Source organism: Lutra lutra, chromosome 6 (genome assembly GCF_902655055.1).
Source record: "Lutra lutra chromosome 6, mLutLut1.2, whole genome shotgun sequence".
In the NCBI taxonomy this organism is placed as follows: domain Eukaryota; kingdom Metazoa; phylum Chordata; class Mammalia; order Carnivora; family Mustelidae; genus Lutra; species Lutra lutra.
Window position 1 is genome coordinate 49,693,396 of NC_062283.1, and position 26,510 is coordinate 49,719,905.

General features: G+C 38.2%; 1 protein-coding gene across 1 annotated transcript in view; it reads left to right on the top strand.

The window, feature by feature from the left end:
- Positions 1–26,510, top strand: part of DST (dystonin) — a 487,169-nt gene that overhangs the window by 371,861 nt on the left and 88,798 nt on the right. Inside the window, 12 exon segments of the mRNA XM_047733080.1 lie at positions 1,935–2,058; positions 5,045–5,253; positions 5,885–6,202; positions 6,703–6,869; positions 8,473–8,629; positions 9,565–9,691; positions 12,197–12,259; positions 13,275–13,516; positions 14,474–14,603; positions 17,398–17,597; positions 18,718–19,213; positions 20,242–21,713. Of these exon segments, the coding sequence (XP_047589036.1) occupies positions 1,935–2,058; positions 5,045–5,253; positions 5,885–6,202; positions 6,703–6,869; positions 8,473–8,629; positions 9,565–9,691; positions 12,197–12,259; positions 13,275–13,516; positions 14,474–14,603; positions 17,398–17,597; positions 18,718–19,213; positions 20,242–21,713 (3,705 nt within the window).

The window sequence follows — 26,510 nt, forward strand, 5'->3', positions numbered from 1 at the left end:
GCCAGGCACGGGGCCTGGCTGGACAGCCCTTTTGGACATAGATGCGTCAGAGGTGTTAGGAATGCGGGGCCAGACTTCTGGAAGACTCTGTGGTTCTTGCCTCTACCTCTTGTCTCTTTGTTGCAACTGTTGAGCCACATGTACTTAGAGAAGTGGGGGCCTCAATTCAGCAAATCCAGAGTTCCGGTATCCTTTCTGAAGCAAACAGCATTGTTAACCTTTTCCATTTTCTCTCTTCCTGTAACCTCTGGGGACAGAATTATTCCAGTCCCATTTCCACCTCCTTGATGACATCTGTTCTTTTTTCCTTCTCAGCACATACATCTAAGATCCTGTTCGTGATTCCGCCTGGCCTCCTCCTCTAGTGCCTGCAGCTCTGGCGGTCTTGCTGTGGGGCTTGGCTTCCAGAGCTTTATGTCTAGTTCTAGCCTGTGTTCAGAGTCATTCCACTTCCAGCTTCACTGGTTTTTTTTTGTTTGTTTTTTTCTTTCTATGTGAGGATCCTAAGAGCTCTTTGAAGTCATAAATTCCTAAACTCTCCTTTGCTCCTAAACTTGCTCCCACTTTTGCTTATGAATTCCATTTATTGCCTAGGCTCAAAAACACTGGATGCTTCTCTTGTCTCTTCTTTTTCCTTATTCCTGCCTCCTTAAGCAGTGATATCCCGTAGAACATTCTGTGACCATGGAAATGTTCTGTAATGTCTCCCAACATGGTAACCACTCATTACCCTTGGCTACTTAGGACTTGAAATATGGTTAGGACAACTGAAGAATTGAATTTTGAATTTTATTAGATTTCAATTAATTTTAAATTTTGAAAGTTCCATGTAGTTTGTGACTACTGTATCTCAAAGCACAGCTTTAGATAACCAGTTATCAAGAGACCCTCCCTAACTTTGTAACCAGTTTTGTCTTCCCAGCCCAGAAGGGGCTCTCTCCTTTGTTCCTGCTGAAATTGCTCCAGCTGGCTTCTCTGCTTCATTTCTTACTCATGTCATATATCCCGCACAGTGCTACTAATTTAGCCTTCTCTTAACACAGCTCTGAGCTTGTCAACCCATACTCAGAATCCTTGAATAACTCTCCATTGCTGCAGGATGAAATGTAGCCTCTTTAGCTGGGCAGTCCTGTTGCTCTTTATTCACCCAGACACATTTTCTACCTGGTTGGGACCCTCCCCTGTCCTGTGATATTTCAGTCCCTATCTTTGTCCACTCTGCAGGGACATGTCCTCCCTACTTCTACCTTCCATACTTTCCTCAGGACCCAGCCCAGTACCACCAGCATGGAGAACGGTCCTCATTTCCCTCTGCACTTAGCCCCCTCTCGGCTTCCAATAGCACTTAACGAGTTCCTGATATAGACCATATGATCCCTATGGGTGAGCTTTGTATCTGTTTGCTTTTGTATTTTCACAAATGCAGCAAGATTTTTTTGAATTTGTTAGATGTTAAGTAACTCTTGTTGAATAAGCAAATAAATATGACTTTGTATAGAAACGAAATCCTTATTTCCTTACCTGGAGTCAGAAATAGTCCTAAAGGTGGTTTTGTTTTGTTTTTGGCGTTAGATTGGTTTTTGTTTTTGTTTTCTGGTGGTTACTCAGGGTCTCATCCAGGATGATACCCTGAAAGGGGGATGAAGGGAGATCTCAGGTTACGGGGAGAGGGTTGCAAGATTAAGAACCAGGCCACGAGTCATGAACGTATGCTCAGTGGTTTATTTCAAGACTGAATTTATATTGTCCTCACTGGTTGATGACTTTGCTAACACCACTTTATAACTGGCCTTTTTCTAAGGACTCTGGAGTGAGTTGATAATGATGAAAAGATTTCTATGTCCAATATTACCTTATTGTACTAAAAATAATTTTTTTATTAGAAATACATCATTTAGTACTATTGAGTATAACTGAAGCATTCGATCCTCCAGGCTCTGCAAGGACAGATATCAAGTCAGCAGGTTGCTGTAGAGAAACTGAAAAAAACAGCTGAAGTGCTTTTAGATGCTAGAGGATCTCTGCTTCCAGCCAAGAATGACATCCAGAAAACACTGGGTAAGTGTTTATTTCCCTGCTTGCTTTCTCACAGGTAGATTCTCCATGAAGGTGTTCTGATACGGAGAACACATTCATGGGTGCGTATGGTGTTGCTTCTGCCCTTTCCCTGCGAAATGGCGCTTCCCCGTCTCGGAGGAGGCGTGCCTTTTGGGGCAGGTATATTGGGAATGGGGGTTGTATATTTTGAGAAGAGTTTGTTTAAAGTTTATTGTTATATTTAGAAAATGTAACAAAAACTCTTCCTTTATGTAATACTCACCACAGAAAGCAGGACATGAGATTCTTTTGATGGAAGGCATTGGGCAGAGTTAGACTCTAAACCTATGGCCAAAAGAGACTCACTGAGGGCTCTTTATAGAAAGCAGAAGCATGGCTGGCATTAAAAGATGTGCTTTAAAACAGTGTTTCCACCTCTCCATTTTCTGGAAGCCTTTGAGTGGTCTCACAGGACTCTGATTACCCCCGTTTTCTCCTTTGATATTAAAAACTTGTACCCATTCATACTGGCGCTTCTGTGCCCTCTCACGTTAGAGTCGCTATCTCTTGAGAGAAGAGCTATTGCGTGATTGTATTTAGTTTAGATTAAATGCACAGTGGGGTATCAATAAATGTTTGCTGCCTTATTGTATTTTCTGTGTTGATTTGCTAATGTGTAGTTCAAGGTTGTTACATATTTCTGTGCATGAAATGAAAAGCATAAGTTTTGTAAGATGATTGGACCTGTGTTTCACACCAAAGCATGTGTGAGTTAAAATCTGAGCAGAAATTTTAGATGAGGAGAAGGATGAAGCTTTCCTTTTCTAAAACCAGTCTATGGAAGGAAAACTTTTTTTTCATTCTTAAAGATGGCTTAACTTTTTGAGCATGCATCCCTGTCAAAAGAATTTCAGCATATACCCCATGTATACCTGTGTATTTATAAGATACACTATCTTATCACATTATGTGTGTTATAATTATAAAGCACAAGAACATATCATTTAAAAGCATAAGATAAAAATATGAATGGAAGTTCTAGTATTTTGTTCCTCATCCCAGAGCACCATCTTGTCATCCCACATTGGCAACCACTGCTATAAGGACTTGGGCATGGAGATTTGGAGGAAAAGAAAGACTATTATATATATGTGCTTCTGTTATTTGAAGAGGCATTTTCCCCATTGTTAAGGGTACAGAGTTTGGTTTTTATTAGCTTAAAAATCCACATGTTATACATTAAGACTTTAAAACTTCTATCTGGCATAAGTTTCTAGGACTATGTGAAAATACATTTAAGATATAAAGGAATTTCTCTAAGCTCTATCTGACCTCTAAGAAAATCAACCACTTAAAAAAATAAGTCTTAGAGTAGATTTCATTTTGTACCTTTTTCTTCTAAAATAATAATTACTTAGTAAAAGCAAGAATTCATTTCAGTGACAATATTTCATCACTAAGAAATACAAAAATAATAACACTCAAAACGTGCCCATTCAATACAATAGTTGACTTTGCTTGGGAAAGCACTGCTCAAGGCTAACTAGATTGCTGATTTACCCTCCGACACAGCAGAATTGCCCACCTGAGAGGCAGCTCACCTGCTAATCCGTCACCTCCTGTAATTCAGAGTATTTTCTCTGTGACTTCCAAAGAAGGGCTTATGTTTGAACTTGCTTCTTGTTTTGTCTGCTGATAGCATATTCAGTGCATCCCCCTGAGACCCCCTGCCCCCCGCCCTGCTCTGCACTTTCCCGGGCTTCATCCTGTTCTCTGACAGGACCATTGACTATTGCCTTAAATTAGCTTATCTTAACCTCTCAATTCAGTGAAAATTTGTCAAAGTGTTTTTTCATGATACACTAAAATAATCAAAGACAATACTGCTTCTATAGATTGTGTTCCATGGGCCAAACACAGCATGTAAAATGTTTTCATTCTCAGGTCTTTGCCGTCAAGACTTTTCTAACTGAACATACAATATATCCAACTAAAGCATTCATAAATAATTAAAATGTTTTTCAAATTATTGGACAATAAGTAATAAATTGATGATTTATTCCAGAGAGAGATTAATACATGAAAAATCACTGTTCTTTGAACTTCTCATAGGTCTGCAGTATAAAATGTGGGATGTTAAAGTATAGAACTTTGTGTTTGAGTGAAAACTAGGCTAGAACAGCATGTTTAACATCTTAAGTCTTCAGAATTGAAAATAAGGTTAAGCTCATCTGAGATAGGTCAACCTATTAACCTTACTTATTTTTCCCTTTGGTCTACTGTTAAACTTTTCACATAAATTCGACTTATATTTTAGAATCGTAATCTCAACCTTTCTTATTTTCAGTGGATTTTCCTGATCTCTTTTCGCATTGTATATATCTGTTTTCTCATGTGTGCATCTGTCAGTTTCTGTGCTTTCAAGTACTTTACTTAGACTGTGAAGGTTGACAAAAGCTTAAGTGTGTGTGTGTGTGTGGGAGAGAGAGAGGAAGGAAGGGAGAATGTATGCTATGCACAAGGGAGAGATAATTTTTATATGTAAAGGTTAATTCTTGATAAATTTTTTTATAGCTGTGTATTGTCCTTGAGAATAGCTGTGTATGAGTGTCACCTTTTTCTTTTTTCCATGTAGTTATCTAATAGTATGGCTAATTTGAAAATTTCAGATTGAGAACCAAAGATTGGCTATTTAGACTGTTAACATTTTTCTGGGGCACTTCAAATGTTTGTGCATCCCAAAAGCTCTTTTTGAATGCAGATGACATATATATCAACTATTTTCTTAAAAAAATACTTCAGTTTTTTTATATTTCACTGAGATCTTTTTCTTCTTTTGTTAAGGTTTTAGATGGTGCCCTGATTTCACATTTTGAATTTATCATTTAAACCTCTTTTCTTTTCCATTTTCGGTGTGGAAATTGTGTGAACCACCATAGTGTATTTTTGAAAAGGAATAGGGCAAAGAGAGCTTTGTGGTTAACACTTTCTGATCTTTCTGGGCTAGATGACATTGTTGGGAGATATGATGATCTATCCAAGTCTGTTAACGAACGAAATGAAAAACTGCAGATAACCTTGACCCGCTCACTGAGTGTGCAGGATGGCCTGGATGAAATGCTGGACTGGATGGGAAGTGTGGAAAGTTCTCTGAAAGAGCAAGGTCAAGTGCCCTTGAACTCTGCTGCTCTCCAGGATGTCATCAGTAAAAACATTGTAAGTGACATTTGACAAGAAAAAAAAACTAAGATGGGAAAAAAAAAAACAACCCACTTAAATAGTCCCAAGGATGGGTAAATTAAAGATAAAAAAACTTAAGGATAAAGAAAAGAAAGTTTCCTGAATATAACTGTGAAAAGCAGTGGTTGCTCTGAGACACATGTGTGAAACAGTTTTTTTCTCAAGAAGTAGAGAGAGTGCTTCGTATACTTTCTCACAAATGTAACTCATTACAGGGGCTTACACATACCCGAGGCCTATCTTGTTTATCACAGCTTCAGCCAGCTGCACACGAGGTTAATCAGATCAATCCTGGTGTTGTCTAGCCTTTTAAAAATTAGGACTTTGGATAATCCCTAGGCTCCGTTAAATCCCAAGGGTTGCGGAGTAGCAGCCGTCTCCTGCCTTGCCTGGGCAACTCAACAGCTGTTCGCCACTCTGTCTTGAAGAGATTTGGGATGGTGTTCCTCAAGGGACAGATCAAACTTGTCAGTCAGCCCCGACACTTAACTTTCCTTAGTCACAGGTTGTTCAAGCTCATGTGGTTATGTATGGTCATTTTTTAACACTGTCTGACATTGTTTGTAAACATCATGATAAAACATACGCAATATTTGGTTCATTTCAGATGTTGGAACAGGATATCGCAGGTCGTCAGAGCAGCATAAATGCCATGAATGAAAAACTGAAGAAATTCATGGAAACCACAGATCCATCCACTGCCTCCTCACTGCAAGCCAAGATGAAGGACTTGTCCGTCCGATTTTCAGAAGCAAGTCGTAAACAGAAAGAAAAACTTGCCAAAATGGAGGAGCTAAAAACCAAAGTAGAACTCTTTGAGAACCTCTCAGAAAAGCTCCAGACATTTTTAGAAACAAAAACTCAGGCTCTCACTGAGGCTGATGTGCCAGGAAAAGATGTTACTGAATTGTCTCAGTATATGCAGGTATGTCTTCCTTAATATTCACGAGGTTGATAAGCGTGTGAACACTTCAGACCAGCTCACACATATATTAGCAACATGAAATTAGCAGTCATCATTTTCATTGCTGATGGATTGGTAAGGATCTGTCCTTACCAATCTGTCCTGTCTACTTCAAAAATCCCAAACCCCATCTTCTCCTTAAAGCCTTTGCTCATTGATTAGAAATGAACACTGTTTCTCATACATATACTTCCCACATATTAAAGATGATGTAAGTATCATATGCCAGAACCCACAAAGAGACAGACTATAATGGATTTTTAAATTAAATAAATTTACTTGTGTTCTCTTCCAGACAGCCTAACTGCCTGTCTATTTATATTTAGAGTACTGACCATAGGCAGGATCATTCTGTGAAATTCTGAGTAGAGCCATTCCAGTCCTATACGTACCTCTTGATAGAATGCCATCCGGAGATCTAACAACATCTTAAATTGATTAAATATCCATATGCTTTGTAGGAATCAACTGCTGAATTCTTAGAACACAAGAAAGATCTTGAAGTTTTACACAATGTTTTGAAGGAGATATCTAGCCATGGCTTGCCAGGTGATAAGGCTCTGGTTTTTGAAAAAACAAATAATTTGTCAAAGAAGTTCAAGGAAATGGAGGATACCATCAAAGAAAAGTAAGCACCACTTAAGAAATTGGATTTTAATCTACTTAAAACTTAAAGAATGAAATATTTTTATTTGCTTATGTAGAAACCTGAGACAAAACTTGGGAATAAGCATAGGGCTACTTTGTAAGTGCTTTTATATTATTTTCCTATTTAAAATTGAGTGCATTTTTGTTAGAATATTTAGGATGGGAATTTGATAAGTCTAACCTTAAAGTAGAAAGCATTATGTAGAAAATAGTGGTGGTCGTGTATTACTGAAAATAATTTAAAATCAATGTGGTCTCTGAAGCCTTTGGCAAATACCACAATTTTATTTGCAAAAGCAGAAATAACCTTGAGAGATAGCTCATGGTTCATTGCTTTTGGGGCTTAATTCAGAAACTGCTCAATTTCAATATAGTTTCTGATGGCTTTTTTCTTTTTTTGGTAAAGTAGTTTATTTTTAAAGAATTGTAGGTAAGAAATGACTCCATGAACAAGCAAGATAAGAAACAAGAGAATGCACCTAAGTTGAGCTAAAAAGCAGTACAGGGATAAATCTTGTAACTAGACTTCTCTCTTTCTGATCTCATATTAGTGTAGAGTATACCTCTGATTTTTCTATAGACCCCACAAAGATAGAAAATAGTTATCTTTTAACTCTTCTTTATTTCTTCAGAATGCTCTGCCTAAAACTTTTGAGCACTCTCTACTACTATTTCCAGAGCTACGTTTTTCATCTTGTCACATAATATTTAACTCACATCACATGGAAAGTATATTCTTGGTTTTTTGAGGTGAACTCTGGGTGGTTTCTTTTTCCAGAAGGGTCCAGTTTTAAAACCACATAGTCATCAGTAATTAGTCCAGCTGCAGTGGACCCTTCTGTGCCAGTATTCCACACACGTGCACTTGGGCACACGCCATCCACATGCCACTCACATGCCACCCACCTACCAAATGGATCTGTCCTCATAGCTGTTCATGTGCTGGGCATGTGCCCTCCCTCCATGGTGCTTAATATGCAGAAAGATCCATATGGTTCACTGTGGAGTTTTCTGAGTATCTGTCGGGGAGGCAGTCATTAACATTCTTTAGTCCCTTGGTCTCACCTCACGTTTGAAGAGTTCAGTCTGGACTCTCTGAAGCACCTGGTTTATCCATCTGCTAAAGTGACTGTAGTGTCGTGTAGAAACCACTAGGTGGCGGCATTGTTTCCTCAGATTGGTGATTTGTAAGTGTTTCCCTGCTGGTTCTGTGCCTGCTGGCATTAAGTACCATGTAAAGTGGACAGATCAAAGCTTGCTGAATCTAAATAACGTTAAAACTGTTTATATAGCCCTAGAGTTTATGTAGCATTATAAAGTGCCATTACTGTATGGGTTATGGATTTCTTAACTGCTCCTATCTTTGTCTATGGATTGTGCCTAAGGAATAAAGTAGTTGATTTCACTTGGTTCCTATGAGACATCTCCTCCTTTTATCCAGGGTTAGAGTTTGCATGGGGGGAGTTTTTTTCCCCTTAATTGTAGGGCCTGATACAGGAATAATAAATTTATTTATTAGTAATTATTCTTTTGGAGTATTTTCTTTCCATGGCTTAAATTCTTCAATAATTTTTGTTATCTAGAAAAGAAGCGGTATCTTCTTGTCAAGAACAGATGGATGCTTTCCAAGTCCTTGTTAAGTCACTGAAGTCATGGATAAAAGAAACAACGGAAAGAGTTCCCATTGTGCAGCCTTCTTTTGGTTCAGAGGATTTAGGAAAATCTTTAGAAGAAACTAAGGTGAATTGTTATCTACTACTAATTTCTTCTTTGTCCGTGTGAGTAATGGGAGGTGAAAAGACTATTAGTTCTTTCCCTTTATCTAACAAGTTAGATCCCCATTTTATCTTTGGTATATTTTGGTTATATTTGGAAATCATGACATAGCTTTAATCCTTTGGAGGAAGAGCACACATTTTGAGTTAATCTGCTTTTTAAAAGAGATGTGTTAGTGAGTTGCTGACTGTTTCAGTACCCAAGTTTTCTTCCCCACCAAATCTCTACTTACTTTCAGTGAGTTTTTTAATACCGCTTCTCATAGTGTTATGTAAAGGATCTTGCTCTTCAAGTCAGTGTTTAACTCTAGCTCCAGTATATCCCTGGAACTAGTATTTGAAGATAGAAGTTGTTTGACTCTCTAGTACAGATACTGCACAAGTCTTTTGTCATCTGATCCAAGTCATAAAACTTATGACCAGTTATGGTAGTTCTCCCACTCTAACCTTATGGAGATGCATGCTGTTAAAAATTCATTGAAGTTTTGGGGATTAAAACTCACTATTAAATAGAATTCTGAATTCCCTTTTTTTTTTTTTTTTTTTGTAAATCATTTCTGGCACATTTCTTCTTGTAACTTGGCTGGTACCAAGTGCAGTTTTCAGACTGACAGTTGACAGTTAGTTTGGAACCCATGGCAGCTAGAAATAGCCTGACTTGCATTGTGGCTAGGAGCAGAATGTCGAATGGACCATACCTCACTTCTCACCGCTAACAGTGTTAACAGTCACCTGGGCTGTTGGAACACCTAGGCATGGTGCCTTTTTTTCTATCCACTCCCCCACAAATCAGGACCCACAGTCATCATTGCTTTAAGATATGTTTAAGAAATTGAATTATAATGTGTAGCTTTGAAAATATTATGAAGATTGAAATATACTGTGTTTTTATATCTCAAGAAATTACAAGAAAAGTGGAGTTTAAAAACACCAGAGATTCAGAAAGTAAACAACAGTGGGATCTCACTATGTAACCTAATCAGCGCTGTGACTACCCCCGCGAAGGCAATAGCAGCGGTGAAATCAGGTATGTGTTTTGTTTATATCCATGGCAGACCCTCTAAGAACTGGGTCCACCCATGTTACTTCTGTTTCCCTTAATTTTTAAACTAATGCATAAAATAAGCTCAGAAATAAAAGGGAGAGTGACAAGAAAGATGGCATCTATACATGCCCTAAAAGTATGTTCTGCACATGGAATAGTATCTGTACTAATCAAATTTCAAATCCCTCTTATGGTTCATTTTCATAGAGACTACAGTTAAAATGTAGCCAGATTAATGAGTAAGAATAAGGAGGATTGTATTGGGGAAGAGGAAAGATCAGATTCCAATTTGTTTTCTACTTTAATTAATGGGGATAACTCAAATTCTACTTGAAATATTTGATCAATGAGTATAGTTTCCTGGGAAAAGAGAGGTGAGGGAAGGAAGCAGCTCTTTTCTGTAGAGTAGATCTCTGTATTTTGAAAAATCGCCATCTATCTTATTTTCTACAGTGTTCCCAAAGAAAATTATGTAATGGGTTAGCCAGCGTATCTAAATTGGCACGATTGAGCCACTCAACAGAAGTGGGGAATTAGTAATGATTCTTTAAAATTAATTTAAGATGTGGATATGTTTTTAAGTTTAAAACATTTATATTGTTAATATCAGGGGTTTTTTTTCCCCAAGAATAGATGGAGGCAGATCACATATCTTTATTCTGAGAGTCTCTGAGTACCCTCTGTGGTTTTTCTGCTCTGCCCAGCCCTCCATCTGCCCCTATTGTGAGACTGGTGTTGCAGCTGGGCCTCTTGCAACCGTTTATTCCGCTCTATTAACCCCATTTCAGAGCGTACTTATAGTTATATGGCGTGATGATCTCTCCTTTCTCTTCTAATCAGATTTCCTGAAATGTCAAGTGTTTTGTTTTTTAAAGAAAAGGAATTCTATTGTGTTTTTAGTTCTTCATGTCCACTATATATTTGCAATAAGTAAGGTTTTTGTTTCTGTTTTTCCTCCTACCCTTTTTTTTTTAAGATTTTATTCATTTATTTGACACAGAGGTCACAAGTAGGCAGAGAGGCAGGCACAGAGAGAAGGGGGGAGGAAGCAGGCTTCCCGCTGAGCAGAGAGCTCAATGCAGGGCTCGATCCCAGGACCCCGAGATCATGACCTGAACCGAAGGCAGAGGCTTAACCCACTGAGCCACCCAGGCGCCCCTCCTCCTACTCTTGATAACTACCAAGCACAGTAGGAATCAGTCTTGACTCAGGATATTTTCACTTTCAACTGAAATGCCAATGTCTGTGATTTTTTTTTTTTAAGAGACAAAACTCAGATTAAGATTCAGATATTTAAATATTCCTGTTTTAAACTTGTCCTCCTGTGGCTAGTTTTAGGAAATGTCTTTGTGTTTTGTAGATCAGCAGCCAATGCATACTTGCCTGATAAAGTCTAATTGAGTATTTTAATATTCTGCTTATGAAAAAGGAGCCAAGGCTAGATGTTTATATAATTAAAGAGAAGTACTAATTACTACTTACTGAGTAGTTCCTATTTGCTAGGCCATCAGTTAACTGTCTTTAATACACCATGGTGGCCTCAAAAGTTAGGTATTATTATCCCCACCAGTGTGGTGGGGTGGTGATTAATTTGTCCAGTCACTCAGCTAGTAATTAGTGGGGCTGGGATTTAAATTCAGGTGAGTCATAGACCAAAGTCCATGCATTCCTAACCATTGTGCTCTTCTCTCTCTGTGTTGACAGAATGTGGGTTTTAGTAATAGGATTTGTTTGTTTGTTTTCCTTTTAACTTTTCATGTCTTTGTACCTCTTTCTGCTTCCATTAAACCCATAATAACACTGTGTAACTGTACCAGACAATTTTCAAATCCTTAAGTAAGGGTTTGTCAGTCATTTATGCTTCATGCAACATGCACAGTGAGCAACTTTTGAGCTTCAAGGACTTTATTATTAAAAGTAGCAGTAAAACAATGCTCTCACAAAATTGTTTAATACTTAATGATGAATGTATATAATCTAAACTTATTAAACTCTAATGTTTAAGGTGATCACATAACCACTTTAAGAATGAATGTTATGTCCTTTAGGTTCTTTTTTCATCTTTGAATTCCCTGTGGTAATAGAGTGCTTAAGATAGAGGAAACCCTCAAAAGTATTCATGGAACTAAATACATAATGCTAAATTTGCTGCCTAAAATCTATATAAATGAGTCATATATAGCCATTTTATATAATTCAAATTAAGTTTTTTCACAGTCCCACAGTGTATCAGTGCTGTGTATAAGTGTATTAAACTGGGAAGTAAGTTAAAAAAAAAAAGAATGAATGTTATATACCAGAAAGGATCTATAAATAATGGACCTTTGTTTGATTTAGACATTGAATCAATATTTTATATTTTCAAATAGTAATAACATTTTTAAATGATTACTGTTTATGGGGTTTGACTTAATGCCATCTACTTACTATTAATGTGTAGAAATACTATAGAAATCTATGACTTCTTCAGTGTTACTATTTTTACAGGTGGAGTAATATTAAATGGTGAAGGAACAGCCACAGATACTCAAGATATTTTGTCAAATAAAGGTGAATAGTAACTTAAGTGCTTACGATTACAGTAACTTTGGTTTTGCTTTGATTTTTTTTTTTGAGAGAAAATCTTTTTAGAGATGAACAGTAGTTATATTGAAATGTCAACTTTGAATTAAAATGATACTTTTTTTTTTTTTTTTAAGATTTTATTTATTTATTTGACAGAGAGAGATCACAAGTAGATGGAGAGGCAGGCAGGGCGGGGGGGAGCAGGATCTCCGCCGAGCAGAGAACCCGATGCGGGACTCGATCCCAGGACCCTGAGATCATGACCTGAGCCGAAGGCAGCGGCTTAACCCACTGAGCCACCCAGGCGCCCCGATACTTATTTTTTAAAAGAGAAGGAGAGAAAGTGTGATTGGGGGAAGGGAGAATCTCAGGCAGAGTCTGCACAAACTGTGGAGCCTGTCTCGGGGCTTGATCCCATGACCCCAAGTGAGCTGAAATTGAGAATCAGACACTTAACTGACTGAGCCACCCAGGGGCCCCTAAAATGATATTATTTTATATCATAGTCATTTCCTTATAAGTATATTTATATAACATTCCATGTAATTTTGTTCATCTCAAGTTAGTGAAATCTGGTAGTTTAGTTTGGTATTTGGTTGTGTTTTTCTTCTTTTTCTTTAAATAATCTAAGATATTTTGTCACTTGGAATAATATTCTTTGAGGTATTTTCTTGAGTTTGATTCCTAAGGACTTAATACATAGCATTTTATGGCTTTGGTTTCCCATTCCATTGAAAAATCTCTTTTTCATTTCACTTGTATTATGCAATGTACCTAAATCGTTAGTTATTAAATAGCATTATAAGGTAGTTCTAAAAATTCTTTTAGGGTTTTTAACCCTTTAGTTCTAAAAAATCTAGGACTTTATCATAGTAGGCTTAATATGGACAAAATAGAAGGGAATATCATGTAAAGCAAACTTATATTTCTAGAGCTTTCCTCTAAACATCTTGAAAATGTATGTGTCTGATTTTATCTTATTTTATTTTATTACTTTAAGGATTGACGTCCATTAAAAAGGATATGACTGACATAAGCCATGGTTATGAAGATCTTGGCCTTTTACTTAAGGACAAAATAGCTGAACTGAATACTAAACTCTCCAAATTGCAAAAGGCTCAGGAAGAATCCAGCGCCATGATGCAGTGGCTCCAGAAGATGAACAAGACTGCGGCCAAGTGGCACCAGGCACCGACACCGACAGACACAGAGGCTGTGAAGATGCAGGTGGAGCAGAATAAGGTACATCCTGCAGATACATTTCCTGAAGACCCGAAAGAGAACAGACCAGCATCCAGATTGGAGTCCTGGGCATCAGGACCCATGTTTTGATTCCCAGTCTATAACCTTCAGCAAATAACTTGCCAGTTTTGTTTAATGTGCCTTTCTGTAGAAAGTGGTGATCACAGTCACCTGTTTTACACATACATAGATTATAAGATGAGTGAACTATTGGGGCATAAGCACCTTTGCCACCTTTATTTTTTAAACAGTTTTATTTTTAAGTAATCTCTACACCCGATGTGGGGCTTGAACCCACAACTCTGAGTTCCAGAGTCGCATGCTCCACCAGCTGAGCCAGCCAGGCGTCCCAACTTTGCCACCTTTAAATCAGGTTAAGTCTTGGATTTTAACCAGTCAGCTATTGGAAAATATTTATTTAGGTATATTAGGGATTTGTTCTGTCCAACATAAAATAGGATAGCTCACACTTTCCCTTTGTTTAATAGGTGGCATTTCTTTCTCCATCTGTCAGGATTGGGGAAATGATTTTACACTGTGACATCAGTGGCAAAAATGTCTATGTTTGAATTCTATAGCATGTTACCGAGGACAGTGTTGTTTCACTAGTAGATTCTCAAAGCTGGCAGCCTTTATCAAGACTGATTTTCTTATCAGTTACAATATTATTGATGTCATCTTCCTTTTTTCCAGAGGGATTTGTTTAAGAATAACAGGAAGTTCTTCCCAGCTCCTGGGGACTAGAGTCATTTTCTCCCTAGCTGTAGCGTTCCTCTTTCGGATTCCTTTATCAGATGGTTGAAGGCTGCTTCAGAAAAGGAGAGGAGAATAGTTAACTGCTGAATTCTGGTCCCTCACCCACTTCAGCACTCACAGTGGATATTTTCATCTATTACAATTGTGTTTTTGTCTTCTGATGTTGACATACTGTAACAGAGTTTTCTTCCCCTTGTTTAGACATTTGAAGCTGAACTGAAGCAAAATGTAAACAAGGTACAGGAATTGAAAGACAAATTGTCAGAGCTCTTGGAGGAGAACCCAGACACTCCTGAGGCCCCCAAGTGGAAACAGATGCTGACGGAAATTGGTATGTCACGTCACTTATCCCAGAGTCTGTGAATGAGGAGCACAATCATTTTTAAATCATAGACTTTATCAGAAAAAAGTATATCCACCAGCCTCATTTATTTTGAATTTGCTTTAATGTTTCATGTTTAAGATGTTGCAAATTTTAAAATGCCGTTTCAAATTATAGTATGCTGGAACTGGGCATATCCTGTATTTATCTTGCTAAACACCATAACAAAATTTATTTTTATGAAGAGTGTAGATACTAGTGAATAAAATGCTGTGCATCAAGTACCATGTTTTTGTCATTTTTTTTACTTGATTTTTAGTGTTTCTATTTTTTATGCTTTATTATATTTTATTATATTTATATATATTTATATATACTATTATATTTATTATATTTATATATGTATAAATATTATATAAATTTAAATATTCCTTTTAAATGTATTTTTTTTTGTCTGGAAAAGGTAAGCTCCCTTCTCCTCCCTGGAGTTCCTTCAGGGGACTCATTTGGCCCCTGCTTTATGTTCTTCTCTTCCCCAGTCAGGGAAAGGGTTAAAAAGTAGCTCCCCACAGAAGTCTGCTAGTTTCCATTCTTCATCCAGAGTTATCCTCTCATCTCCATCCTGTCCCTGTAGAAACTGTTTCTCATAAACACGGAATTCTCTTCACAAGTCCTTTTAGTTTATCACCCCTTCCCATTATGATGATAAGGGAAATGCATGTAAGACAATGGTAGTAATTTTCCCTACTTCATAATATTGTTTGGAAAATTCAACGAGTTAATGTGTGTACAGCTCAGACAGACTGTACCTGGCACATAATAGGTGCTGCATGTTCACTATGATTATAATGGTTATTTTACTATCAATTGTTCCATTATGTTGAGCTAAATATTGTCCTTCCATTAGAGTCAGATATGCTATGATAAATTTAAAAATCAGTAAGTATGTTTTAGTTTGAAAAAAGGTTATCCTAAGGAAACTTAATGTTCAAAGGTATAGTTAATCCAACCATAGACTCCTGTTGCATTATAATTTATTTGTCCCTAATTCAGTGGCTCTCACCTGGGATAATCAGAATTACTTGGGGGACAGTATTATCAAGGCATTTTAAAATAGGAGTTGAGAGTAAAGAGTATTTCAAAAAAGCTTCCTGATAAGATTTTGGTATTTCTCCCTCTCAGTTCACTTTTTGAATTGCATTATTTTTGTTGTTAGATTGTGTTTGATTGTGTTGTTGTTGTTGTTAGATTGTGTTTAACATACCATATAGAATGATGTCATTAGGTACGTTTTAACAGATTGGTTGTATTAAGAGCAGCCATTTATTGTATTGTGCTACATGAACAAAATCTGTCTCATCAACTAATCACGCTCATCAGTGACTATTTATTGAGTGACTAATACGTTCAAATGCTGGTCAGTAACTCTTGGCTTCAGGAAACAAACTGTCTTAAGGGTGGGAACAGCAGGAAAGGATTCCTAGCAGAGGCGTAAGGTCTAGTGGAATTGTGACAGAAAGATTGAGCTGGGATACACAGGGAGTAGAGTGTGTTAGGTAAGGGCTGGTGTAAGCAGAAGCCTGTTTGGATGATAATTGTAAGATCAATAGGACTCAAGAGTTTTCATCTCAGGATCCAGACCCTCTAATATTACTAGACTAGGGTCAGTTTTGTGGGAGGTCTTGAATGTGAGGCAGAAGTCTTCATATTTTATCATCTACGTGGTGACAACTTAGTTATTAAAGGATATCACAGAAGTGACATATTTATGTGATTGTTTTAAGGAAGTTATTTTAGAACCAGATGGGTTGCAGCTGAGAACCACTAATTAATTACAAGGAAACCAGTGAGAAGGCTAGTGGTCTAGGATGATAGTTCTCAAAGGTGTGCTCTGGGGAGCAACAGCATCAGTATTGCTTGGGAACTTTCTAGAAATGCCAAAATTTCAGGCCCCTCTTCAGCCCTATTGAGTCAGAAATTTGGGAGATGGGGCCCAGCAACCTGTGTTAATCCCTCCTAGTGATTCTAGTGCAGCTGAAGTTTGAGAACCACTAGTCTAGGCAAAACATGAGGAGGACCAAAATGGAGTTAGGGCACTAGGAATGTAAGGGATAGGTTTAAGGTTTTATGATCAAGAAGACAGGAGTTAAGAGAATCATGAAAGAACATTCTGAATTATTGAACTTCAGTGATATGGAAGAGAGAATAACCTTTCAAAGAACTCTAAAAATCAGAAGAATCCACCAGTTTTGATAGGAAGAAAAAGTTGTTTTTTAGTGTTTAAAGGGTTGATGAGATTTCCTAGTGTTGTGACTTCCAAGCAGCTGGTTGTCATTGTGTGATTTGAATAAAAGAGAATTGGTGTAGATATACAAATGTGGGAGTCATTTGTCCAGCACTGATCATTGAAGATTTGCTATTCAAAGAAAGGATTAATGTTCCCTGTTCTAGTAGGTCAGTTACAGTTGAACAGAGAGACTCTATAGGACTTCTAGAAGAAATGCGGGATCTCTGGATCCTGTTTGCCTAAAGGAATATTCCATATTCTACATACTCTTCTAAGGTCAGATTCAAATTTTTCTTTACTTCAGTTGACGCACAGCTCCAGGACCATAAAATCTGTATCATTAAATGCAATTAACTCTTAGATTAGGCTTTAATCAACTATGTAAGAAGCGTTACAAAGACCGAATGATAGCCATTATGTATCATTTTGAGTCATATCCTACGGTATTCACATAGACAGTGGTGTCAGATGTATAAATACCAAACACCAGTTTCATCTTTTATCTTTTTCTTTTAGATTCTAAGTGGCAAGAACTCAATCAGTTAACAGTTGATAGACAACAAAAACTGGAAGAATCCTCTAATAATCTAACCCAGTTCCAGACTGTAGAAGCTCAGTTAAAACAGTGGCTTGTGGAAAAAGAACTGATGGTCAGTGTTCTTGGGCCCTTGTCAATTGACCCAAATATGTTGAACACACAGAGGCAGCAGGTGCAGGTGAGTGTTATGTGACTTAACAAGACAAATGTTTTCATTTCATTACATTCATTTCATTACGTTAGCTTTGGATGGGTTTGTGCTTAAACTGCCTGGAAGTGTATTTGTAATGCTTCAGATACCCATAAGATACCGTCCTGAGGTTAGAGGGAAACCCCCAGAGTACCAAAGCCAGGAGGCATCCCAGAACAGTCTCCTGAGCCCATGAGTGGGTCAAGTCTCTTGAGCATTTCAGTCATCTTGTGGTTTGTGCAGACCCTGTTAAAAAGGGCCTTCTTTGAAATATTAATGTGATTGTGTAAGTAATAACATTTTTATGAGGAGTTGGTATGTGCTTTTTATTGTTTAGAAATTACTCCTTTGAGGTTTTATTCATTTTGATTGTGGTAGAAGATAATGAAACTTGTAAAACTCCTGCAGTATGCCCCTGAGGGGGTGGAGAGACAGAATAAAAAGGGGAGAAAGAAGAAGAAAAACAAAGAGGGAAGCTTGAACCACACATGGGTTAGACTGGTCTAATTATAAAGTGGATGAACCCACGAGGAGGAAAAAAAAAAATCCCTGAGATATAAGTCAGAGGTAGAAGCAAAAGCTCCATCGTGGTGCTAGGCGGATTTCCCTGCGTCTACTATGGTCTCAGAGCCGTGTGGCCAGTCCTGTGTATTGAAAATATGAAGCAATCTTGTTCATTGAGAGTCAACATGTCCTAGCTCATGTATGTTCTTAATCTGAAGAGAATGGAAGCAAAATATTTAAGTATCTGGGGAGAAATCATTGCCCCTAGTCTTGGTAGTCTCCCTGAGAGAGATGAAATGTACTAACAAAGGGAAATTTCTGGATCACTCATTGTATAATGAGAGTCAGAGCTGAGCCTACATTCTGAGCAACGTGATTTATTGGCTAAAATTTTTATAATAGAGACCACTCCTCTTTGGATTAATTTAACATCATTGCCCTGCCCTTGAAATAAAAACTAGGACAACAGTAACTAAAAAACAAAAGCAAAAACTGGATAGATAAATACCATTTCTGTCTGTCTAGAAATGTAAAGTTCCGTTTTCCATAATCAATCATCCAATAACTTGGGTGTTTATTTGCCCTCGTTACCTCTTTGCCTTAGATTCTGCTGCAAGAATTTGATACTCGGAAGCCTCAGTACGAACAGCTAACAGCCGCTGGCCGGGGCATCTTGAGCAGACCTGGTGAACACCCTTCTTTCCATGGGATCGTGAAAGAGCAACTGGCAGCTGTGACCCAAAAGTGGGACAGCCTCACGGGACAATTGAGCGACAGATGCAGCTGGATTGACCAAGCCATTGTTAAAAGCACGCAGTATCAAAGCCTGCTGAGAAGCCTTTCTGATAAACTGAGTGACTTGGATAATAAAGTCAGCAGCAGTGTGGCTGTGAGCACACACCCTGAGGCTATGAACCAGCAGTTGGAAGCAGCCCAAAAAATGAAGCAGGAACTAGAGCAGGAAATGAAGCAGATAAAAGTGGCCCAGGCCCTCTGTGAGGATTTGTCAGCACTGGTGAAGGAAGAGTACTTGAAAGCAGAGCTTAGTAGGCAACTGGAAGGCATCTTAAAATTATTTAAGGATGTTGAACAAAAAGCAGGTTTGTCCATCTTTGAATACATGGATTTCCCGGAAACGGAGATTAGTGCCGTGCCTCTTTCCAGGAGGTGGCCCCAAATCTAGGACCCTGAGGGGCCTCTGCCCTTCTTGAGAGCGCAGAGGAAGGAGGGGCTGCTCTGCTGAGCGCAGACACAGCTGTGGGGGAAACGCACAAACAATAGGCAAAGTCACTTAACCGTGGAAATGTCAGGTATTTCAAACCGGTCTTTAAAAGATGTCCGTTAATGTTTTTGCTGCATGACAGTTTCATTGCACCAGAGGAACAGATGAATACACTTATTAAAAATGCTTCGAGTCCTTTTCTTACCTGTGGTGACTCTGTTCCGTCCTGTCACAGAAAGCTTTTCTAGAGAAATGTGTGAAAGAGAAGCATTGGGCACTAGGTTCTTCTCTCACCTACCATGGCCCTGATTATGTGACAGATGTGCCCATGGGGCTCAGAGGCAGCAGGAGTGAGTTCCTGAAGAGAGCACAGTTGGCTACTGTGTTTGTTCTGATTGAAAAGTAACACTAAGTGCCTTGCAGCTAGTAAATACTCAGTTTATATATTTTTTAATTGATTGGATTTGCTTATTGATTGTAGCAACTGTCTCAGACCTACTCCTTTATTTTGATGGGATACTGGTGATGTTAGCTATGATGATGATGAGATGATTGCAACCACGTTCCCATGACAGGCATGAAGCTGAGAACTTTACATGTATTATCATTTAATTGCCATAGCAGCTTCTATTAATTTTGCCAGTTTATACTTGGGGAGATGAGGCTCAGAGGTTTAATCATCCACCCAGGGTCTAACAGCTCTTGAGGGGTTAAGCCAGAACCCAGACCCATGCAGTCCCTCTGTGCTGCTGCGTGGGGCCTTCATGATATGTAAAAACCGCACCAATGAACAAGTCATTTCCCTTTTAGACGGTTCTGTCCTTATTTGGTGGTTTTTCTCTTGGCTTTTCATAGATTAGATTACATTTTGATGTGAAATAAACATATCTGTGATTTCATTTTTAGAGAATCATGTTCAGCACCTTCAGGCAGCCTGTGCAAGCTCTCACCAATTTCAGCAAATGTCCCAAGATTTCCAGGTTTGGCTGGATACGAAGAAAGAGGAGCAAAACCGTTCTCCCCCAATATCAGCCAGACTTGATGTCTTGGAGTCATTAATTAAAGACCAGGAAGACTTTAGTAAAACTCTCTCTGCTCAATCTAATATTTATGAAAAAACCATTGCAGAAGGTGAAAATCTCTTATTAAAAACACAAGGGTCTGAGAAGGCGGCCTTACAGTCACAACTTAACACAATTAAAACCAATTGGGATGGATTTAATAAGCAGGTGAGAGAACGAGAAGACAAGGTAAAAGATTCACTGGGAAAAGCCCGCAAGTATAAAGAACATGTAGAGACTCTCCGGCCATGGGTAGACGAATGTCAGAATAACCTGGAGGAAATAAAATTTTGCTTGGATCCTGCTGAAACTGAGAATGCTATGGCCAAGTTAAAGTCTTTGCAGAAGGAAATGAACCAACACTTGGGGATGGTTGAACTGCTCAACAACGCAGCCAACAGCTTGCTCAGTGTCTGTGAGGTAGATAAAGAGGTTGTTACAGATGAGAATAAATCACTGATCCAGAAGGTAGAGATGGTCACTGAACAACTTCACAGTAAGAAACTCTGTCTGGAAAGCATGGCTCAAAAGTTGAAAGAATTTCAGGAAGTTTCCAAAGAAACTAAAAGGCAGCTTGAGTGTGTAAAGGAACAGCTGGATGCCCATGACTCCCTAGGACCCCAGGCCTACAGTAACAAGTACCTGACCGTGTTGCAGACCCAGCAGAAGGCACTTCAGACTGTAAAGCATCAGGTAGATTTGGTCAGAGGACTTGCCCAGGACCTCGTGGTAGAAGCCTCAGACTCAAAGGGAACCTCTGATATTTTATTACAAGCAGAAACCTTAGCTCAAGACCATAGTGCACTGAATCAGCAGGTTGATGAAAGGTGTTCATTCTTGGAAACAAAACTTCAGGGCATTGGGCATTTCCAGAATACCATCCGAGAGATGTTTTCTCAGTTTGCAGAGTTCGATGATGAATTGGATAGCATGGCCCCGGTGGGAAGAGATGTAGACACCTTGCAAAAGCAGAAGGAGGCTATTCAAGCCTTTCTGAAGAAACTAGAAGCCCTCATAGCCAGCAACGACAATGCTAATAAAACCTGCAAGATGATGCTGGCCATGGAAGAGACCTCACCTGATCTTGTTGGAATCAAAAGGGACTTGGAAGCTTTAAGCAAACAATGCAACAAGTTACTGGATCGAGCCCAAGCCCGGGAAGAGCAGGTTGAAGGGACAATTGGACGTCTTGAAGAATTCTATAGCAAACTGAAGGAATTTTCTTCTCTGCTTCAGAAGGCTGAAGAACATGAAGAGTCTCAAGGCCCTGTTGGTATGGAAACAGAGACAATTAACCAACAGCTTGACGTGTTCAAGGTAGGAATTCTCCATTTTTACTGTTTTTTAAAAAAAAATTTTTTTATTTCATATTTTCATTGTGTTTTATTAGAAAAACAATTTCTTTTTTATTTTTAAAAGAAATTTGTAACTGGTACAGAAAGGAGATTGCCTTTTTTTTTTTTTTTTAAGATTTATTTATTTGACAGAGATCACAAGTAGGCAGAGAAGCAGGCAGAGAGAGGAGGAAGCAGGCTCCTTGCTGAGGAGAGAGCCTGATGCGGGGTTCGATCCTAGGACCCTGAACCCTGGGATCATGACCTGAGCTGAAGGCAGAGGCTTTAACCCACTGAGCCACCCAGGCGCCCCAGATTGCCTGTTTTGTAGAGCCTTCTAATATAGCTATCATACAGTCTTTGAGCCTGAATGCACACATGTGGAGGTAATTTCCAGGCATGTGGAGATTTCCAAGCCTTCTAGGGATTTGGGCCCTTGTAGGGTTAGACCTGAGATAATATCAAGAGGTCAAAGGGTGCTTGAAAAGTTTTAGGTGAGCCTGAAACTAACATTGTAGGGTCTGTCTCTGATGTCATTCACAACTGACACCTGGAGTGACCAGAGCCATGTTTTAAACTCTCCTGCAGAGGCCTAACTATAACATAAAAAGCTTGTTCTCTTCATGTTTGTCTCCCATCATTTTATTTAAATGGTGAATTATAGTCTTTTCCTCTTTTCCTTCTTATAGTCTTCTTATCCTTTTTAATTTAATTTCTTTTGTAAACTTTTTCTTCCAAAAGTTCATATTTTGAAAGGCAGAGTGGAGTTCCATGTCATAATCCTGGTTTTATAAAAACAAATATTGGGCTCATGCTCCAGAGGATTAGGAATAAAATATTTTTGATGAACGGTAAGTTCCTCAGTGCTAGAAATGTCTGCCACTTGATAGCTTGGAGTGAGCTTAATAAATAGAACATTAGATAAAAATGGTGGGACCATGTGCAATGTCACTGGATTTGACTTCATTTATGATAGTAAGGGCAGAAATTGCATCACCACAATGGACAAAGACAGGTTTAACCCTGTACAGAGGGGCTCCTGCATATCAAAAATTTACTGCATGGGACCAATATGAATCTGGATGGGTCTTGTTCTATTCATGAGGTGCATTTTACTTTGCAGTAAAGACCGGTATGACAATTAGTCCCACCATTTGCACATAAAGGATAAAAATAAGACCAAATAAAAGTAGCATTTGCAAAACTGTGAATTGTTTCCCATGAGAAATGAATAAGAATCAGATGTGCTATCAAATTCTGTGCTGTTATATTTGACATAGTATCTCTTTTGTTCAGCTTTAATAGCATTACTTAGGGGACTGAGTTTTGAAAAATAACTTCTTTTTCTTATTACTATTATGGTTATTTGTGGATTATAAGATACCTTTAAGTCCCAGTTCCTTCAGGGCTTAAAAATCTCTGAATCTATATCGACACTGATTTTTGAAGGTGAAGAAAGTGTTAACCTTAAAAAGTAAAACTGCCAATTATTTTACCAGCAAAAGATTGACTTATTAGAGAATTGCAGGGTGGGACGAGCAAGCTGGGGCAGAACCATAGACAAGTCTGGAGAACAAAGGAGAGGAACATTCTTTGAAAGAGGAAAGCTAGAATTTGGGAAGGCCGTTATAAACAAAATGTCCATTGGAGTAAACTGGGATTTGAAAGGATAGTGGCTTCTCACTGGCTGAGTTGTGACCGTCTCTCCTTGGCTGGACTGTCATGGGCCTTAGGGAGGAGGAGGTAAACCTTTCTTGCTCCTGTCTGTGCAGCAATGAAGTATTAGTGTCCACTCGCAAGCTCTGTCTCTTCCGCTTGGATTTCAGTTGAGGACTGAGTGGTAGGCAATGAGAGCTTCCCCTCCTGAACTTCCCAGACCCATTTTAGGGAGGTTTCCCTTAATTAATTAAGGGAAGGCTATCATACTGTTGATTTTACTTCCTTAATTGGTCTGTCAGACTTTCCTGTTTTTGGTTTGCAAAGTTGAGATTTCACATAAGAGGATTTGCTATTAGAAAAACAAAGTTCTCTGGCAATGGCTGCCTCAGAGACTTGGGGAGAGCTTGATGAGTGAGTCTCTGGAGTTTTCTGTAGAACCCTGGCAAATTTTGAGTACTTGAATGACAGTAATCAAGTTGCCTTCTTCCTAGTGAAATTGAAGCATGTCCAGTGCCTTTGTGAAACATTATTATTTCTCTGGATTTTCTGTGAATTTGTGTAGGGGAAAAAAAAAAAAAAAAAACTACTTCAACTACTTATAAGAAAATGGGCCAAAGTAATAATATTGGTGCTGCTGCTTGTAGATGCCTCCCTCTCTGTGTTCCCAGTCATGAGTACATTGAAAAATGTGGCTCTCTCTAGAGAAAGTTCTTTTGAAAGTAAGAAAAAGCAAAGGTAGGTGGAACTCTCTCACCAGTGCATTGAAAGTGTTTTGTAAACTCAAAAGCACTAAGGCATCATTACCATTAATGGCTGCAGAGATTGTTTTATTTGATTGTGAAGAGAAATAAAGTGGTCATTTCTTCTAAAATAAACCACTTATCATGCTGTGTTGTCTCTTTTCTGATTACTTTGGAAGGAGTTGATTGATTTTAATGAAATTTAGTAATAAAGAATATCTTGACATAACTTCAGTGTCTTGAGACCCAGTGACTAAAATAAAAGTTTCCAAGTGGACAAGTCGTCTACATTTAATATATTCCAGGACCAGAGGGGGAAAATAATAAGAATGTTATTATGGTAAATAAAGATGGTAGTGTAGACAATCACTAATTCTATTTATGTGTGTGTGTGTGTGGGTGGGTGGGTGGGTGGGTGTGGGTGTATGTTCTAAAAAAAGCAATTACAACAGTTAATATTTATGGAGGGCTTACTACCTGTCAAGCATTACTCTAAACTCTGTCTTTAATCCTGTTAACAGTCCTGAGACATGGATGCTATTATTATCCCCATCTTAGTGCAAGGAAGCTGAGAGCCAGGAGTTAGGTAGGTGACTTGCCCAAGGTCACACAGGTAGTGAGTGTCCCAGCTTGGATGTTTTGTTGGAAATAATACAGCCTTTTGTGTCAAGTTGATTCATCATGATGCACATCTGGTATTTTCTCTGGGAAATTTTAAAACATCTCTGTTCTAGGGGCCCCTGGGTGGCTAAGTGGGTTAAAGCCTCTGCCTTCGGCTCAGGTCATGATCCCGGGGTCCTGGGATCGAGCCCCGCGTTGGGCTCTTTGCTTGGTGGGGAGCCTGCTTCCTCCTCTCTCTGCCTGCCTCTCTGCCTACTTGTGATCTCTTGTCTGTCAAATAAATAAATAAAAACTCTTAAAAAAAAAATCTCTGCTGTAGCCAAATTTGGGTGGCCTAATTAACAAGCCATTGTTCATTTGAATCCAAAGACTAGCAATACCCTAAGTGTCCTATAAAACCGGCTGCTATGAGAAAAATGAGATAAATGTGTGTGTAGATGCTGTAATGTTGATGGTGATGATGTTGATACCACTGCCTCTGCGGCCAACGTAGACCAAACATGTCATTGTCTAAGTGAGACTGTCTTTCTTGATTCAAGTGGCAGATCAATTTGTGAACCACTCAGATCTTAATTTGGTTTTTGTTGGGCAGGCTTTTGTTGGACATTTAGTTTTAATATAAAAAAATTTTTAAATCTTCCTAAAATATTAAGTAGAATAATCTGTATTATTAATATAATAATAATAGTCTGCTAATAATAGCTATTTTTATAATTTCTAAATATAAAACAGAAGGAGCACTGAAGTACTGGGTCTATTTTTTATTAGACTTTGAGATGTAATCCAGTTTGACATTACTCTATCAGGTAGCTTTAGTTTAACCTAATATCATGGATAGAATCTTATAACCATTTTTCATAATATAAAATTCAGAGTAGGACTGAAACTTAGCTATTTCTTAGCCATTCAGTAAAGTGTGCCTTGTAGTCACTGGAAGGGTAATGGATTATTTAAATTAGGTAAGACTTCTCTGCTTCCATTTTTTTTTTTCTAAAAATTAACCTAAGAAATGGCAGTTAATATCCTTGAAAGTTCAAAATTAATTCATGTTTAAGATACTGACCAAAACATAATGATTAAATACATATGCTATTCTGAACCAAAAGTCCTCATTCACTGTCTGTGAAAGCTATTCCAAATTTTTGAAAATAGGTTGGTATTACCTTTTGTGTTAGCTTAAAGTTTTAAAATTATTTGCATGAGTTCTGTTTACCATATATTTTCTGACTTTTAAATATTAGTCACTGGACTAAAATGTATGAAACGTGAGGTGTTTTCTCTTACTGATGATAATTTAAAGTATCATTTTTCTACTTAAATTGTCTATATTACATTAAATTCTATGCACATCATCGTAAATTCCTAGGCAGAAAAGAAAAAATTCCCTTTGGTGTTCCCCCATCCCTGCCTCCTGCTAAAGATTTCTAGTGTAACATTATCTTCAAATCTAAACTGCATTATTAAGTGATATTAATATTTCCACATTTTTATTTATCAAAGACACATGTAACCAACTGTATACAAGGAACATGTCCCAGCAGTTCTGTGATGTCATCAACAGCCAGTCAGATCTTCTGATCATCATGAAGTAATCACTATCACCATATTGAATTGATTTAATTTCAGTGAAGATCAAAGAAACCTGATGTTTTAGTGAACATATACAGTCACATCCTAGCTAAACATGTACCCTTCCCACCTCTGTAGAGGCCATGGTAAAAAGGCTTACCTCAGAACCGCTTTACTGTTTATTTCTGTTG